This window comes from Carya illinoinensis, chromosome 3 (assembly GCF_018687715.1).
Source record: "Carya illinoinensis cultivar Pawnee chromosome 3, C.illinoinensisPawnee_v1, whole genome shotgun sequence".
NCBI lineage: Eukaryota > Viridiplantae > Streptophyta > Magnoliopsida > Fagales > Juglandaceae > Carya > Carya illinoinensis.
In genome coordinates this window covers 8,770,004-8,787,660 of record NC_056754.1, presented here as the reverse complement: position 1 = coordinate 8,787,660, position 17,657 = coordinate 8,770,004, and the positions used below count along the sequence as shown (strand labels likewise).

At 38.7% G+C, this 17,657-nt stretch overlaps 2 protein-coding genes across 2 annotated transcripts; both read left to right on the top strand.

Moving 5' to 3' along the window:
• The first annotated feature begins 1,809 nt into the window (after window positions 1-1,809).
• Window positions 1,810-6,730, top strand: LOC122303061 (putative methylesterase 11, chloroplastic). Its single transcript, XM_043114589.1, has 5 exons — window positions 1,810-2,379; window positions 3,726-3,962; window positions 4,588-4,731; window positions 5,362-5,493; window positions 6,260-6,730. The coding sequence occupies exons 1-5, from the start codon at window positions 2,035-2,037 to the stop codon at window positions 6,536-6,538; spliced, it is 1,137 nt and encodes a 378-aa protein (XP_042970523.1). The 5' UTR covers window positions 1,810-2,034; the 3' UTR covers window positions 6,539-6,730.
• Window positions 6,731-7,993: 1,263 nt separating this feature from the next.
• LOC122303062 (protein SPIRAL1-like 2) lies at window positions 7,994-11,211 on the top strand. The gene is made up of 3 exons (XM_043114590.1): window positions 7,994-8,145; window positions 9,365-9,637; window positions 10,925-11,211. The coding sequence occupies exons 2-3, from the start codon at window positions 9,395-9,397 to the stop codon at window positions 11,003-11,005; spliced, it is 324 nt and encodes a 107-aa protein (XP_042970524.1). The 5' UTR covers window positions 7,994-8,145; window positions 9,365-9,394; the 3' UTR covers window positions 11,006-11,211.
• Window positions 11,212-17,657: the final 6,446 nt, after the last annotated feature.

The following is a 17,657-nucleotide window of genomic DNA, read 5'->3' as shown; positions in this document are numbered from 1 at the left end:
AGCTCATTACCGAATTTCCATTTCAGAATTAATTATAAAGACACCCTTTGGCTTAACTATCGTTGATAACAAGTTCCTAAAGCATTCTTGATGGCCTTTTCACCATATCCTATTTTCCATTAAAATAGATCATCATTGATTAATACTTATTTTTTCTATTTTATATACTGACTTTTATAATATATCATACATCAGTTTATTTATTTTTTTAATATTATTTAAATATTATATTTTTTAATATTTTTTATTCATTTCAAATATTTTCTTTAACTATCAATGATATCCTTATATTTTTTTATATTTGTAATATCTTCCTATATACAAAGCATCATTATGTTTTATTGTAAATTAATCCAAATTTATTAACCACTTCTATTGCCTCATGCAACCATGAGATTTTGCTTGAATAGGAAATGTTGAGATTTGAAGCAATAAATCTCAATGAAAGATGAGTAGAACCTAACTATGAGGAAGGAAGATGCGCAAAATAATAATAGGGGCTGAAATGTAATAAAGTGAATTTCGATAATAGATAAGAAGATACATAAATGAGAGATAAATGAATTAAAAATATCGGCAATGCTACATACAGTCGTGAAATTATAGACGCCGTGTAATCGCAATTCATGTGGGTCCTACGATTAAAAAGTTAGTTTTTTTTTTCATGTGGATCTCATATTAATTCATTTTTTCTCAAACGACTGCACGTCGCTTGCACAACTACGACTGTAAATATCATTTCTCTAAAAATATATATAAGTGTGAATAGGGCACACTACATGTAGCGTTAACACTATAACAAATTGGAAATTAAAGATGAAATACATAATCGGTTAGATGGGACTTTTGAGCTAATTTCTTTAAATTTTACATAAACATGGATTTTACATAACCTATTTGGAATGCTCTAAGTTTTTATTTAAAAATATTATATTTGTAAGTTGATATAAATAAAATATAGTCATAGAAATTATATTTAAATAAGAAAATTTAAAATAAAAACATGGTATAAAGTGGGTGGCAATTAAAGCAAAACAATTTGCAGACTTTACACCACACCATTAGCTAAAGACGCAAAAAGAGTCGTAAGAAATTAAAGAAAAGTAGCAACCTTTAAGATGATCTTCACAGTACTAAAAGTTCATGACAGCCAATCAACTTTACATTCAACTCATCTACCTAAAATAAAAAGCATCAAGAGCTTTGTCTTTTCTTTTATCATATTTTTTGAAAAAAAATAAAAATATGGAGAAACAAGACCTCATCTGCTTCCTTAAGCAATTTTAAGTCTCCCATTTCACATTACTCTCCAAGAAATTTGTGAGGAAAATGAAGTATCGTGTGACTTTTGACAAGTCTAAGATGTCATTATCATGAAATTCTTCCTGTTTGACCATTGATATTTGTCACTCAAAAACGTGTTTTTTTAATGTTAAAAGTAGTTTAGGTATTCGTAAGATGTTATAATTCCATCCTATCGAGGTTTCTACTGGGGATTCTATGTGGGAAATGAACTCTTAACATTAGAATATATAATTTTATTTTATTTTTTCCTAAAATGATATAAGGTTAATGAATAATTTATTAATAAAATTGGAATACTATTATTTTTTTAATGAAAAATTATTTAAAATATTACTATTTACACTTTTATCACATCATTTCAAGTTATTTAAGAAATCGTTTATGTAATTAGAAATAAGAAAAATTAAAATTTAAGAAGAACAGCGTAGTGGTCGTTATTATTATTATTATTATTATTTTGGTTTGATTGGGACTCATTTCTCACTTGACCAAGAAGTGCGAAGAGGAAGGCTAGTTTGAGCATCGACTGTCTCACCGAATATAAATAAACAAGCTCTCTTACCCCAAGAGTACCGTACTCTTCCAAAGAACTCTCCGTTCCCGTGACTTCTGAGGCTCTGACTTCGCCGCCATTTATTCCCACCATCTCCATTTCCATCTCCGTCTCCGTCTCTCTCTGTTTATTGGCGTTTGTTTGCGTGTGCTTGTGTTACCCTACATGCACCACCAATGGGCAACCTCTGCGCATGCCTCTCACCCAAGCCGGTGAACAGAAAGAAACCAGCAAAGCGGATTGCTAACCCGCCAGCAGTGTCCTCCAATTCAAGCAACAGATGGAACCGAATCCGATCGTCGCGCCAAGAAAAATTGGACGACGCTTTAATTCAAGAGCAAGCCCGCGCCGCTGCCACCATCATCCTACAACAACACAACGGTAATCTCCCGTTCGATCGATCCGCTTCGCTCCGGTACCCGACGTCGGGGTCCAAGAAGAACCAGCTGCCTCGGAGTTCAAGCTCAAGGGCTCGGTCACTCACTGATCCTCTGCTGCAGCCTCACCAGCTTGTTAATCAGGTTCGGGTTTGTGTTTTTTTTTTCCCCTTGCTATTCTGAAGGTTATCGTATTGGATGGCATAGTCGGAATTCGGAGTAGTTTTGAAGTTGATATTTGATTTCTGTTCCTTGGTTATTTGAATTCTTGGGTTTCTCGAAATGGAAGTTTTATTTATGGAATTGATGCTGTACTGCTGGTTGTTGTGGTGAATTTTCTTGTATGGTGGTTTCATCGATGATACGATGTTTAAGACATTTGATTTTTTTGGGGGGGTCGGTCTGGGAATAATTATGATTACGTGGAGGTCTAAGATTAGCTTCGATAGTTGCTTGCCATTTTTGTTTATATGTATATATGTGCCTCAGCGGATCTTTATACATTATGTATGTGTTGCATCTCTTGTGCTATCTTAATAATGATTACAAGGTCACCGCATGAATTGGGAGATGCGGTCCTCTAGGCCATGAATTTTCTTAACCATGGATCATAATATTTTGGAATATGATTTACTATTTTTGACTTTTGAGCATATTATTGAGTTATGACTGTATGGGATGCCCAGATTTAAGCTTGAATTGGAAATATTTTATTGGAGGCGTTTTACTTTTTGTGCGTTGGATACTCTTTAATGTATTAAAAATCATTGAAAATGAGTCTTATATAGAAAATTGGAGGTCATTACACTTGGTGCAGAATTTAAATCTCCATGCTATTTAATTTGCATCCCTCTGCGTTGTTGGCATATGATTAACAATATATTACATAACTCCACTCCTTGCTCTGGATATTTTCTTTATTATAGCGAGACTGAGGGAAATTGACAAAAACTACTTTCTTCTTTGTGATAAAAATGGTTGCATGCATATAATGTGGTGCAAGGTAAATGTGGCAACTGATAAAACTGAAGGCAATGAATGAATATATATTGAAAGGTTTCTCTTTCGTTTGTGAGTAACATAAATGAGGAGTTGTTGTTTACGCTCAAATAAGAACTCTGTTAGACATGGTGGTCCTTAGACATAATCGTGGTGTAATCCAACGGTAGTCTACACACAAATATACGGTTTGTGTAACCATCGTTATACTTTTTTTCTGTAATGACTTAGTAACATATTAGAGCAGACAAAGTACTTCTTGTGGTTCAATTTATTTTTAGAGGCAATGTTTACATGATAGCAATCAAGTTTAAAGTTGCGCATATAATCAATTGCTAATTTGAGTTGGTATCTGGCTAAACTTTTCTATTTGATTACTTATAAAAAAAAAAAAAATCTATTTTATTTTTTTTCAGCATTCATAATTTTAAATTGATTTTTTATAAGTAATTTTAAATTGCTTTTTATTCCAAACTGTCTCTGTTTGACAGGATATAAAGCTTGATGATCTAGAAACCAACCATTTTGTCCTTGTCCATGGAGGTGGCTTTGGTGCTTGGTGTTGGTATAAAACTATAGCACTTCTAGAAGAAAGTGGTTTCAAAGTATCTGCCATAGAGTTGACTGGTTCTGGGATTCATGCATATGATACAAATAACATTACCAGTCTTTCACAATACGTGGAGCCACTCACCGATTTTCTTGAAAATCTTGCTGAAGGCGAGAAGGTTCTTTCTATTTCTTTTCAGTTTAATTTGTTTGTTTATGTCCACCAATGTGCTCACTTAACACAATCTCTGAAAAATTTAACAACTTGAGGGTTCGCTCTTGCTGGAGACTTCGGCTTCCTCATTGCCAAATGAGATGAACAAAACTGCCAAACTCAAATTGTGTGTGTGTGTGTGTGTGTGTGAGAGAGAGAGAGAGAGAGAGAGAGAGAGAGAGAGAGAGAGAGAGAGAGAGAGAGAGAGAGAGAGAGAGAGAGAGAGAGAGATGAATGGAACCAATGCAGCTTGCTTATACTAGAAGTATTTGAACTGGCTGTTTAGTTTTTGAGTTTAAATTCTTATATTTGTCATATTACTGCATTAGCGATTGGGATTTACTTGTTGCAGTGCTTAGTTTGAAAAACCTTAATAAATCTTTTTGATGGTTTCCCTTAATTTAAACTTGCCAACTAGAAATATGAATTTTGCTGATGAAATTTGTTTCTGTTGTTATGGAAAATTATTTGGTAATCCCCCATAATATTCTGAGTGGATCATTAGTTAGTAGAGCATTTTCTCTCTCTCTCTCTCTCTCTCTCTCTCTCTCTCTCTCTCTCTCATTCTTATTGCTTGGAAATTTATGCAGGTTATCTTGGTGGGACATGATTTTGGTGGTGCATGTATATCACATGCAATGGAGTCTTTTCCTTCTAAAATCTCAAAGGCTGTTTTTATTGCTGCAGCTATGCTGACTAATGGACAAAGTACTCTTGATATGTTCTCCAAACAGGTTCCCCCTTATTTTAGTACATCTGTATTTTTTGGATTGTTTACTTTCCATTAAACGATGAATTTTGCATTGTGCAATTTGAGCTGTTTCTATGTCCCCTTTACTGAAGCAACCCCCTTCCAAGGATTGCCAATATATATATGCATGTCTCCCTCTATGTGTCTGGAGAGAGAGAGAGAGAGAGAGAGAGAGAGAGAGAGAGAGAGAGAGAGAGAGAGAGAGAGAGAGAGAGAGAGAGAGAGAGTGAGTGAGAGAGAGAGAAGAAAATATTGCTCTTGCTCTGATATTGTACTCAAACCCTCATAGAATGAAATGACACCCCTGCGAAACTTGAGGACTCACCCAAGAAGAAAACTTAGGGTTTAGAACTAGCTCTAGCTGCAGATTACAGTGCGTAACTTATGAACCTGAAATCATGAGGGGGTGAACCTTGGTGAATCTTGAGGTAGGTGAATCCAGGTAGGTGAATCTGGAGGTGCAGGTTCTTCGTAACTTTAACGAATGTCTGACCCTTGCATTCCTCTAATGATAAGTTTGGCTATAAAAGGGGACATGTTATTTTTCAATAAGAAAAAGTTAGGTATAACAATTGTTGGGGTTGACGTTGACTAATACATTATTAAATTGCAGGCAGGTTCCAATGATCTAATGCGACAAGCTCAGATATTTTTATATGCAAATGGGAACGATCAGCCTCCAACTTCTGTTGATATAGAAAGATCATTGTTGAGAGATTTGCTATTCAACCAAAGTCCTGCCAAGGTATATTTTACTTCAAATTTATTAAATTATTGATAAGAAAACTGTGTTGTGTTTATCCTTTGTAAATTGGTTTAGTCACACATGATTGCGAAATTTGGGAGACTTCTATTGAATGCTAGTTAGGAACATGGATATGTAGACATACACAAAATGCAATCGGGGAGAAATGTGTGAATGTGCATGTGGCACTCACATGGTTTACGTGGTCTTGATTGGATCTTCACGTATAAGACTTAAGATCATCTAGCTTTGTACCTCATAGCTCTGAATAGGTTGTTTCCATGACATTTGTGAAGCCTATGAAGGACTTGCCAACTTAGTGAAGCTGACTAAGGACTAGCCAATGTAGCAACATTTTTAAGTTGAAGATGATAGAGACAACCAAGCACCCTTTAGCCTGTCTTGACATGGTCTTTGCAATAATTGATATGTGCTGGAAACCTGGCGTGGACATTGAACCCATTGGAAAACATAAAAAATTTTGAGTTTTTAATGGGGAATGTGGAATTGGCTTGAATGTTTTAGTGATTTTGAAATGGACGTTTTAGAGCGTTGTCTATTTGTTTCTGTATTACTATTTACTAGTCAACTTTATAGAAGTATGACCTTTAGTTTACTAAGTAGTTTTCATTCTACAGAAGTTTGCCGTCCTATTTTGAAATGGCTTATTGACATTGCAAACTGTCCCTCATATGTCTGTATTTTTTTTCAAACTTGCTCACTTTCTAGCATCCTTGCTGATCGCTTTCTGCTTCTCCCATTCCAGGATGTTGCTTTGGCATCTGTTTCAATGAGGCCAATGCCCTTTGCACCAGTTTTGGAGAAGCTCTCTCTTACTGATATCAAGTACGGATCTGTGAGGCGGTTTTATATAGAGACTCCTGAAGACAATGCCATACCCATCGCTCTTCAACAGAGCATGATAAACTCAAGCCCCCCAGAATGCGTCTTTCGTATAAAAGGCGCTGACCACTCGCCCTTTTTCTCAAAGCCTCAAGCCCTACACAAATTATTGGTAGAGATCTCAAAGATCCCCTCAATTTAAAATCAGTCTTGTAGCTAGATGGCATCTAGAGACTTATCCCTGCTAAGGCTCCGCTGACATGATATGGTAAAACTACCAGATTCATTCATCATTCATGTATGCAGTTCTAGTGATAGTGTAAATGCTCGTAACATTGAGAAAATTCTATGTAGTGCTTTCACCTCAAAGTAAATATGTTCACGTATATCCTTCTGGACTGCTAATATGTAATTAAAATATAAAATTAACCACATCCTTTGAGATTGGGATGGGATTTTCCAACTTAAGGACCTTTTTCGATGAATAAAAATGGTAAAAAAAAAAAAAAAAAAAGTGTATTGATCGATCAATACAATAATATCTTGGTTTCAGGAATTATATTCAGCTAAATGCTTCGTGATGGTGTTTGAGATTTCCCCCTTTTCCTAAACTCCCCACCAAACAGGCCTCTCTTTTGTCTGTCATCGATATAAGATGGAACCTAAGCTTTATGAGCAAGACATCAATCGGTACACCGGTTCTTGAGACATACACAACATGGACACTTCACTGCAAGGGAAAGATTCGGTTTTGGCAGCTTTTCAGGTAAAAGTATTCTTGATTACCTGGACTATCCTGTGGCTTTCCTTTGTCCCCAGCAACAAGAAACCATAAACGTAGAAGCAAAGCGCACCACAATGGTACCCCATCAGTGTCTACAAAGTTGGTTTTTTAGCATGTTGGGTTGTTAAATCCATCTCAACATTTCTCAAATCAATTGTTGATGGGACTTAATAAAGTGGTAAAAATGTAGTTAGCTGTAGTCTAGACGGGGCATACAAAAGGTCATAGTAGTACGATAGGAAGCCCTCGAGTGAAAAACTCTAGTTTATTTCATAAATTCAAACACATATTTCAATTTATAAAAACTTAAACTCATCTTAACCTACTTTGTACATTTAAATATATATCAATCTATTTATATTTAAGTATATTTCAATAAAATTTACAAAATATTACTATTTATATATCAACTCAAATGATCTTCAATGATACCTAAAAGCAGCCTTAAACTACGGGTGCTTGTTTGGCATCAAGGAGTTTTTGCAATTTTCTCAAATTTCTTTAATATAAATTCAACTTCTCCACACCAAAATAATCTAAAAAAAGAATTTTCATTAAAATATCTGATCTTGATTTTTGTAAAAAATAAGAACAAAAGCAATTTATACAAAACTCGTAAAAATCTCTCACAATTTCCAATTATTTAAAAAAAAAAAAATGTTTCCGAGTTTGAAGAAAAAAAAAAGCCAAAATTATATTTAGATCGATTAGATTTGAAATCCAGTGGCGTTTGATAGGTAATCAGCATCACATCGACTTTGCGGGCGCGCGGCATCCCATCGTTACTTCTTCTGAGAAACCACACGTGAGTCCCATGACAATGATGACATTGCCAACCAAGACCGACCCCTTTAACCAAACCAAAATGCCAGCTCCGACATTGACCACGTCAATGTTTTGCTACTTCAACCTAAACATAAGCATCATCATCGATGAGAACCACTATATTAAAACTAGTTAGCTTTGCATTTTGCTTCGCATTCTCTGTTTGCTTTTCTTCAGGTTTTGGTCTCCCAAAACCAAAGGTACGAAATCCATTCCACCACTTTCCTGTTTATCCCATTTCATTACCGTACCTCAAGCTTTCTCGCTTTATCTTTCACGTTTTCTTATCATTTCTGCTGATATTTATTCGACATGTATACATGCATCATTGTGTAAATGAATATATATATATATATATATTTTTTTTTTTTGAAATTTGGATTCGGTGCTAACCTAATGGATTAAATCATTATCTTGACTGTCTTCTACGTGATATCTATTGGTCCTTTTTTTTTGGTGTGTGTTTGGATTATCATTATTTATGAGCTTGTGATGGGATTATATCAATTGGGTTTGAATGTGCATTATTTTGCTGTATTGCTAGTTGGTTATGTGAGTAGGAGGGGGTATTTCAGAATTTTACTGCTCCGGTCGGTTATATTACTTTGAATTTTCCCATCTTGAACGCATGCCATTGGCGTCACCTTCTATTCTGTGGTTAGGAGAGAAGGAAATGCTATTTGAGCTGAAGTTGATTGTCCCGTTTACATTGTTTTGTTTTTGCTTATCAAAATAGCGAGAATGACCAAGACGCTATATGTGCATTTTGTATGGATGAAAATGAAATTTGCAGTCCATATATTTAGAACATAGGAAAAGGAAGCTTACTAACCTGTGTATTGAGAATGGAGTTAATAGAGGCAGGAGCTCCATGAGATCTTTGTCCCGTCGTACTTGGTCGCCTTGCAACAAGTGATGGTTTGAAGATATGGAGGAGAAGGAAAGAAAGTAGGAAATTTGTATGGTTATAGCTTAGGATAGAGATTGTTACCGTTACCTGTCAAAATATTAAGAAACTCCTGAATTGGTGTGTTCAGCACATGAAATCGGGTTGAAGGGATCAAATAATTGCATAAATAAAAAAGGAAGAATGGCAAAGGTTATTTGGAGTTACCGAACAGTCTATTCGGGTCTTGTGTACGTAGCAAGTGCTAAAGCAGTTTAGTTTTCTCATCCAGTTTTGGTGCCCACTTACTAGTGTAGCTTGATGTGCTCAACATTCTGATATGGACCAATCCTGTAAGATTTATAATATTATTAAAGAGATGAACCTCGTTATCTCTTGAAGGTGTCTGTGACATTCCTGTCAATGAAGGCACAAGTTGTGAATTCACCTAGTTCATGAAGAATAATTTATGATTCTGTATGTTTTATGCATTCACTTCTGTATGTATTTTGAACTTTCAATATTCTTATCAGTTAAGAATATCCGACTGAAATTGGGAGGAAATGGGTCGGGGTGTCAGTGCCGGCGGTGGACAGAGTTCTTTGGGTTACCTATTTGGAACAGGAGAGACCACTAAGAATACCCAAGTTGCTCAGAACCAAGAGCCAGCAACAAAAAATGGGCCTTCACTAAAGACTGCTGCTGCTTCACAACCAATCGATAAGCAGATTCCAGCAGGTGTTCAGGGGCATCTTACGAACAATTACTCCCGGGTTGATGGGCAGAACTGTGGCAACTTTATTACGGTATGATCCTATTCAAGGGTGTCAAGGTCATTCAGACCATATTATATTTGATAGTCGTCTTTGCCTACTTTCTCATTAAATTTTTCCTAAATCCATAAACTCATCGAGTTCTTTTGGGCACTTTAGCCTTCAGACCGGCATATTTACAATAGGAACAGACCGGAAACCAGATAGCAACTCTTTGCATTTGTTCTCTTAGATGAATAAAATCCACTAAGTGCCAAACTGGATCCAACCTGAGAGTTGTCCCATTAGTGAGATATGGGGTAGGGGCTAATCAAGTAGTATCTGCACATGATCTGATTTAATGTGCTGCTGCATGCACAGTTTGGTTCTCTTTTGGAATAGAACAGTGTAAAAAATTGGTTTGGCTGAGTTCTAGTCCCAAATTAATTCCCTTCAATCATATTATGAATATAATAATCATCATACACCTCATAGATCATGAGTAGGTTGCAGATACTCCCATATGCTTGATATGGCACAAGATAGTGGGGGAACTGGTGCTAATAGCTGCATCATTACTGCAGGTCACCTTTAAGCTTGCCTTGTTTTTCTGCTTCTGTCTAGAGCTATCCACTGAATTAGCAATTCTTGTAGGTATATAAATTCCAAATTTGGAATGTCATAGAGACTTCAAATGCTAATGTGATGTGGACAATCTTGAAACCGAAAGAATTCCAGTGTGTCCATGTGTTCTTGATGCCCTTTACTCCTTTTGGTGATTATGGTATATTCCTTTGTATAATAATGTTGCATTTTTTGTTCAGATTTGGTGTTCAAAGCACCATGCTGAATAATTTGTGAGTACTTGTCCAAACACACCTCCTAATGATATTGATACTGTAGCAGAGATAAAACCAATGTGCTTGCACCCGATTCAAAGTTGGAGAAATGCACCTAACCCAACCACACTTGAGTTCCTCCCTTAGCAACGTTACCATGCTAGCGTGTTCTAAATGAAATTCTTTTTGTCCTTTTGTAAGCAAAGCTGAATGTAGTCAACATGCATCCATGACACTTCACCAGAATAGTTTTACTGTTGTTAAATTTTTATCAATCGGGAGGATATCCTATTCTTTGCATTTCAGAGGGATTTTGTAATTGTACTTATATGTCATTTCTTTTGCCTTTTGTTTTTTCCCCCGAAGAATATTGATGGTTCTGTCGACCTGCCTCAAGTTATTTGCCCTTACTTGCGCTGTTTGATTGCCAAGGGTCTCTTCTAAGTCTCTAGATGCTAATATTATCATAATGTTTTCAAAATGTTTGCAAATGCAAGTGCAGGATCGGCCTTCAACCAAAGTTCACTCTGCCCCTGGTGGTGGATCTTCGCTGGGGTACCTCTTTGGTGGTGGTGGGAACTGATGTCTTTGATCCTCGTGAATGCATCAGTCATGCACTATGAGCTGATATCATTCATTATTGTTAAAATAAGTATCTCTTCTATGAAAAAAAATGTACTTTGTCCTTGGGCAGTGTAGAATTGTCTGGATGGAATTTATGTGGCTGGACATACTTTGATTTAAAGAAATGGAAGAAGAAAAAACAGAGGTCGTGGATTTTATATCAAATGCTCCTTCTAGTTCAGTAACCTAATACACCTAGTAATAGTCCAAAGCTTCAATTCCTTCTTAACCTATGAAAGGAAGAGTAAAGTTGTATGCCTTCTTTAAAAGAAGAAGAAGAAGAAGTAAGGATGCTTAACCTTTGAACAAACTCTCCCCGAAAGGATGCTTCTGGGAGATTCTTGGTTGGTTTTTTTGGTCATTACAGGAGGGGCACTAAGAATTAATGGCTGTCTTGGATGGTTTGAAACTTTAACTGGTTGCTTCGTTACAACGTACAAGTGTAAGATGTTGTTCACAAGTCAGGGCGGCAAATCAGGATGCAGATTGCTTGGTTAAACTATTAGATAACTCAAATCTGCCGTGAGCAACATAATAGATTAGGAACGTGAATAATTTCAAACTATTAGGTTACACTAAAGTTAAATACTAAAAGAGTAATTCTACATACTGTCGTAGAATGTTTAAATGCCGAACAATCGTTTTGAAAAAGAGTGGAATCTACTATTAAAAAATTAGTTTTTTTCTTCATGTAAGTCTCATATTTACTAATTTTTTTTCAAAAAAATTATATGGTTTCATGACTGTTAATATCATTTTTGTTTGCTTGTTATGACAGATTATTCCTGAGTTTTATATTTGAACTTTTTAATCCTTATATTCTCAATTTTGTAATCTTTCTTTTTTTTGATAAGTAAAGGTAAATATATTATCAAAAAGGAGGCAAAAGCCTTATACAAAGATTAGTGACCAGTTCTATGTTTGATCCATGGCTATAAGGAATTCATGTAATCCCAAACCATTGAAATCAACCGCTATGGTCCATGTACAAAGAGTTCTAAAGAAAAAGACTATCAAATCCTCCATCGATCTCTCTTTGTCCTCGAAAGTCCTGTCATTGCGCTCTCGCCATAAACACCACATGATGCATATAGGGATCATCTTCCACACCTCTTTTATTTGTTGATTTCCTCTCAAATTATTCCAACTGGCCAGAACCCCAACCACCGTCTCCGGCATCACCCAAACTAAGTCCAATCTACCAAAGACCTCATTCCATAACCTTCTTGCTACCTCACAGTGTATTAAGAGATGGTTCACCGATTCACCTCCCTTCTTACACATGCAGCACCAATCTGCGATGATCACCCTACGCTTCCTCAAGTTATCAGTTGTGAGAATTTTACCCAATGCTGCAGTCCACACAAAGAAAGCTGCTTTGGGTGGCGCCTTATGTCTCCATATCTTTCGCCATGGAAACTGACCAGGTGTCTCTTGAGAAAGAGACTTATAGAACGAGCGTACCGAAAAAGTACCTTTAGCTGTAGGTATCCACCAAAGACTGTCCTGTGAATTACCCGGTTTAATAGAATACAAAAGGCTGTAAAATGCTTCAATACTGCTCATCTCCCAATCTTGTGCCGCCCTACTGAAGTGGATGTTCCATTGAATTTGCTCCCCTGATCTTTCCAGTACATCAGCTACTGAAGCATCAATATCTCTTGCAATTCTGAATAATGAAGGAAATGATTCCTTTAGAGCCACATGATCACACCAAGTGTCGTACCAAAACTTAATACGGGTTCCTCCTCCTAACCGGATTCGAGTATATCGATTGAAGACCTCCCACCCTTTTCTTATATGTATCCACAAGCCCACTCCATATGCTCCTCTCACTTCTTTTGTACACCAACCCCCCCATAGGTCCCCATATTTGCTCTCTATTACCGTCCTCCACAAGGTATCAGGATCCTTATGGTATCTCCACAGCCATTTACCTAGTAATGCCCGATTGAAGGTTCTCATATCTTTAATGCCCAAACCCCCATTCGAGATGGGGCTACATACCTTTTCCCACTTAACAAGGTGAAATTTTTGTTCCGCTCCCAGTCCCCCCCACAAGAAATCCCTTTGAAGTTTCTCCAGCCGAAGAGCAACACTTGCTGGAATAGGAAACAGAGACAAAAAATATGTGGGTAGATTAGACAAAGTACTATTGATTAGAGTAATCCGTCCACCTTTAGACAAGTATAATCTCTTCCATCCGGCAAGCCGACGTTCCACTTTCTCAATTACTGACTCCCATAATGACACCGCTCTCGACGCCGCCCCTAGTGGAAGTCCCAGATAAGTCATGGGTAAAGATGCAGTCGTGCATCCCAATATGCTAGCCAACTGTCTAAAATGTCGAATACTTCCAATAGGCACCATCTCAGATTTTTCCAAATTGACTTTCAATCCGGAAGTTACTTCAAAGCACAGGAGTAGGGCCTTCAAAATTCGGAGCTGGTTAGGATCTGCTTCACAAAAGAAAATAGTATCATCTGCGAACAACAAGTGAGAGACATTAACAATTCCCCTATTCGGGGAACCGATCTTAAAACCAGTTAGAAAACCACTCGTAGCCAAGGCCGATGACATCCTGCTTAGTGCCTCCATCACAATAACAAAGAGTAAAGGGGATAACGGATCTCCTTGTCTCAAGCCTCGTGTACTACGAAAGAACCCAGTTGGGCTTCCGTTTATCAAGACGGAGAATTTCGCCGTTGATATGCACCACCTAATCCAAGAACACCATCTCTCTCCAAACCCGCATTTCCCCAAAAGATCCAGAAGGAATTCCCAATTGACATGATCATATGCCTTCTCTATATCCAGCTTGCATATAATCCCTGCCTCGCCTGTTTTCAACCGACTGTCTAGGCATTCATTCGTAATAAGAACTGCATCTAAAATTTGTCTATCCTTAACAAAAGCATTCTGAGGTTTCGAAATAAGCTTTCCCACTACCCCACTCAGACGATTCGCTAGTACCTTAGAGACAATCTTGTAGACCCCACTTACTAGGCTAATAGGTCGGAACTCCTTAATCTCTTCTGCCCCTACCTTCTTTGGAATAAGTGCAAGAAAAGTAGCATTAAGACTTTTTTCAAACTTTCCGGCAGAGTAAAACTCGTGGAAAACCTTCATGAGGTCATCTTTTAATACAGCCCAACAAGATTGGAAAAAACCCATCGAGAAACCGTCAGGGCCCGGCGCCTTATCTTTTACCATTTTCCTTACAACTTCAAAAACCTCCAACTCCTCAAAAGGCCTCTCCAATCGGTCTACCTCATTATGTTCGATGGAATCAAAAGCAAGCCCTTCCAATTTAGGTCGCCAACCCACCTGTTCAGAAAGTAAATGCTCAAAGAAGTCTACTACATGGTGATTTATCACTGACTCATCCCGGCACTCCACTCCATCAATTTTCAGCATTTCAATGTTGTTGTATCTTCTATGTGAGTTAGCTATTCGGTGAAAAAACTTGGTACTTCGGTCTCCTTCCTTCAACCATAACGCTCTTGACTTCTGACGCCATGATGTCTCTTCAAGAACTACTATTCTTTCCAGATCTGCTTCCAACCCATTTTTTACAGCTATTTCTTCTTGTGTTAAGGGCCGATTTTCTTGTATTCTTTCCAAATCTTGGATCTCCAACTCCTTGCTTTTTTTACGCTCCCCTATATCTCCAAAAGACTGTTTGTTCCACTGCTTTAGGTCTTCTTTTAAAGCTTTCAATTTACCTGCAAAAATGAAACTAGGGGTTCCTTGTATCTGATAAGAAGACCACCATTGTCTGACCTTTTCCTCAAAACCCTCTGCCTTCAACCACATATTTTCGAATTTGAAGGACCTACGCCTCCTATGAACCCCTCCACAATCCAACAAAATAGGCCAATGATCCGAACTCAAACGCGACAATCTCTTTTGCCACACATCTGGAAAGTGGCATTCCCACTCTGGTGAGATAAGAAATCTGTCTAGTCTAGACCATGTATGATTATTGGACCAGGTACAAGCTCCCCCCGCTAGTGGTAAATCCACTAGATTCAAATCAAAAATACACTCCGAAAAATCAGTCATAGCTGGCCTCAATCTTCGATTCCCAAAACACTCTGTTGGGAATCTAGTTACATTGAAATCTCCACCTATACACCAAGGAAGGTCCCACCAACTATGTACTCCAGCCAATTCTTCCCACAACAATCTTCTCTCATGGTCTAGGTTAGGACCATATACACCTGCAAAAGCCCACTTAAATTCGTCTTCCACGCTTCTAAAAGAGCAAGCCACCGAGTAAACTCCCACAAACTCTTCTATTTTCTCCACCACTCTTCTATCCCACATCACTAAAATGCCACCCGATGCCCCTTTAGCTGCCAAGTATACCCAATCTACATATGTGCAGCTCCATATACTTCGCATCATATTTCTACTAATTAGTTTCAGCTTTGTCTCCTGTAAACACACTATATCCGCCTTCCACTCACGTAGTAAGTGTCTTATTTGTAGACGCTTACTAACCTCGTTTAAACCACGGACGTTCCAAGATACAATTTTTGGTTTCACTTGGAATATGTCACCCCCTTCCCTTTGGTCCTTTCCTTACTAGCACTTCCTTCCGAATTCATGGACCAATTTAACCTCTTCAACTCTCTCTGTTTTTTTGACTCTGCTTTTCTATGTTGATGATGGCCTGATTCAATAACTGTAAGAAGAGCCATGAATTGTTCTTCGTACCCTTCACACCTCAATCCCACCAAATGCTGAATTTCCTTTACCGTATTAAAAACCCAATCTGAAATCCTAGGTTGTTCTGGACTCAAGGAGTTTAGGGGTATTGGCTCACTCTCTTCATCTTGTGTTGCCCCTGCTACCACAGCTATCTGTAAAGGAACCATACTGTTCAGAACTGCATCCATGTCTTGAACTCCCTGCCTATGGAAAGTGTCTTCAACCAACGAAGCTTCTTCCACCCCTATGATATCTAAACAGCCCTGAGAATGCCTTAAGAGCATTTCATCATCAGAACACCCCAACTCCTCACTGACAGAGCCCACCGAGAGACCATTTTCTGTTGCCGGCATCCCACCAGCCTCCAAACACAAGAAGGTGTCGTTATCCTGCACATCCACCGTCAGAAGGGTCACCAAGCCTCCCATCGGCGAGTTCTGTTCCATTTCCGGCGAAAGAAAAGAGGCCATCTGCCTCGGAAGGTGATTTGAGGATTCTGTCACGGTTTTCCGACCACTCCACTCAGGCGTACCGTCGTCGGAGAGCTCCACCGTCAGCATCGGCAGATTCTGGCTCACCTCCGACGAGTTGCCCTACGCCGGCGACCGTCGCGCCTGCTCCGACGAAGGAGCACAAGGCTCGGTTCTCTCCCGAGCTGTGATCTCTGGGCTGAAGACCGGCACATGGGCCGTGACTTGGGTGCCCGGTATCTTTTCGGGTTGACCCTGGGCTGACTCAGGCTTATGAGTCTTGGCCTGGCCCAGGCTTTTGCCTTGATTCATACCAACGGGCCACGGGCTGGGGCCAGGTTGTTGTGAGCCTGAGCCCTTTTCGGAAATGCCAATAGGCTAGGCCTTGGGCTGAGGCCCTATCTTCAGCCCAGGTTTTTGTCTCCACTTAAACCCATACTCCAAAATCTCCTTCCCCTTTCCCTTACCCGTGGGCCTCAGAACTTGGCCCGGCCCCTTCCATCCCCTCTCACTTATATCCCCTGCCTTATATTGCCAGACCACCTTTCTCATTTCAGTCACCTCCCACTGCAGTTGCCATACCTGTCTCTGCAGCTCCTCAATTTTCCTTCCCACGTCTCTGTCACCTATACTGTTTCCTTCTGAATAATGTACCCCATGAGTGGCTCGAGGCCATCTCCTGACAGAGTTTACCACGCCACCTCCCATACCATCATGGACCAATGCCTCCTTATACGACCTCATAGTTGTCTTCCATGGCTGAGCACCTCCATGCATGCCGACAGCCCTTCCTTGTCCTTCCATCACAGCTTCCTCCAGCACATCTCTCATTCTCTTCCATCCACTTCCCCCTTCCCCTTTCGGAATGAAAATGGAACTTTTCTTTCCATCCTCCCTGTACACAGACACCACAATGAATCTTCCCCTACCATTGAGACATCTCTGAGCAAGCAAACGTCGATGCCCTTCCCTGATGGTGCTATAGACTTCCTTTTGCTCACCACTTAAGCATACTTCTAAGGTCTTACTCAGCCACTGAACAGAGTTTTCTTCTAACCAAAGCTCTTGTTCATTCTTCCATTTACGCTCAATAATACGAAGGTGTTTGCCTACCTTAGTAAGAATAAATAATTTTGACTCTATCACAAGTTCTCTCAACAAACCCATTACAAACAGCACCTAAAAATCACCTTAACTCCTCATGGGAGTTGCTGTGTTGGTGTTTACGCTAAGAAAATTTCTCTCAGAATGTACGGAGAGAAAGTTGGGCGTAGCCAGCCTTTTTTTTACAAATAAACGACCATTATTCAAATTGTTGTAATCTTTCTATCACCCCTCCATTAGACCTACTAATAGAATCCTCGCCACGACATGGTACTTAATATATATCATCACCAATCAAAATGTGCAACATGTCACGGTAAA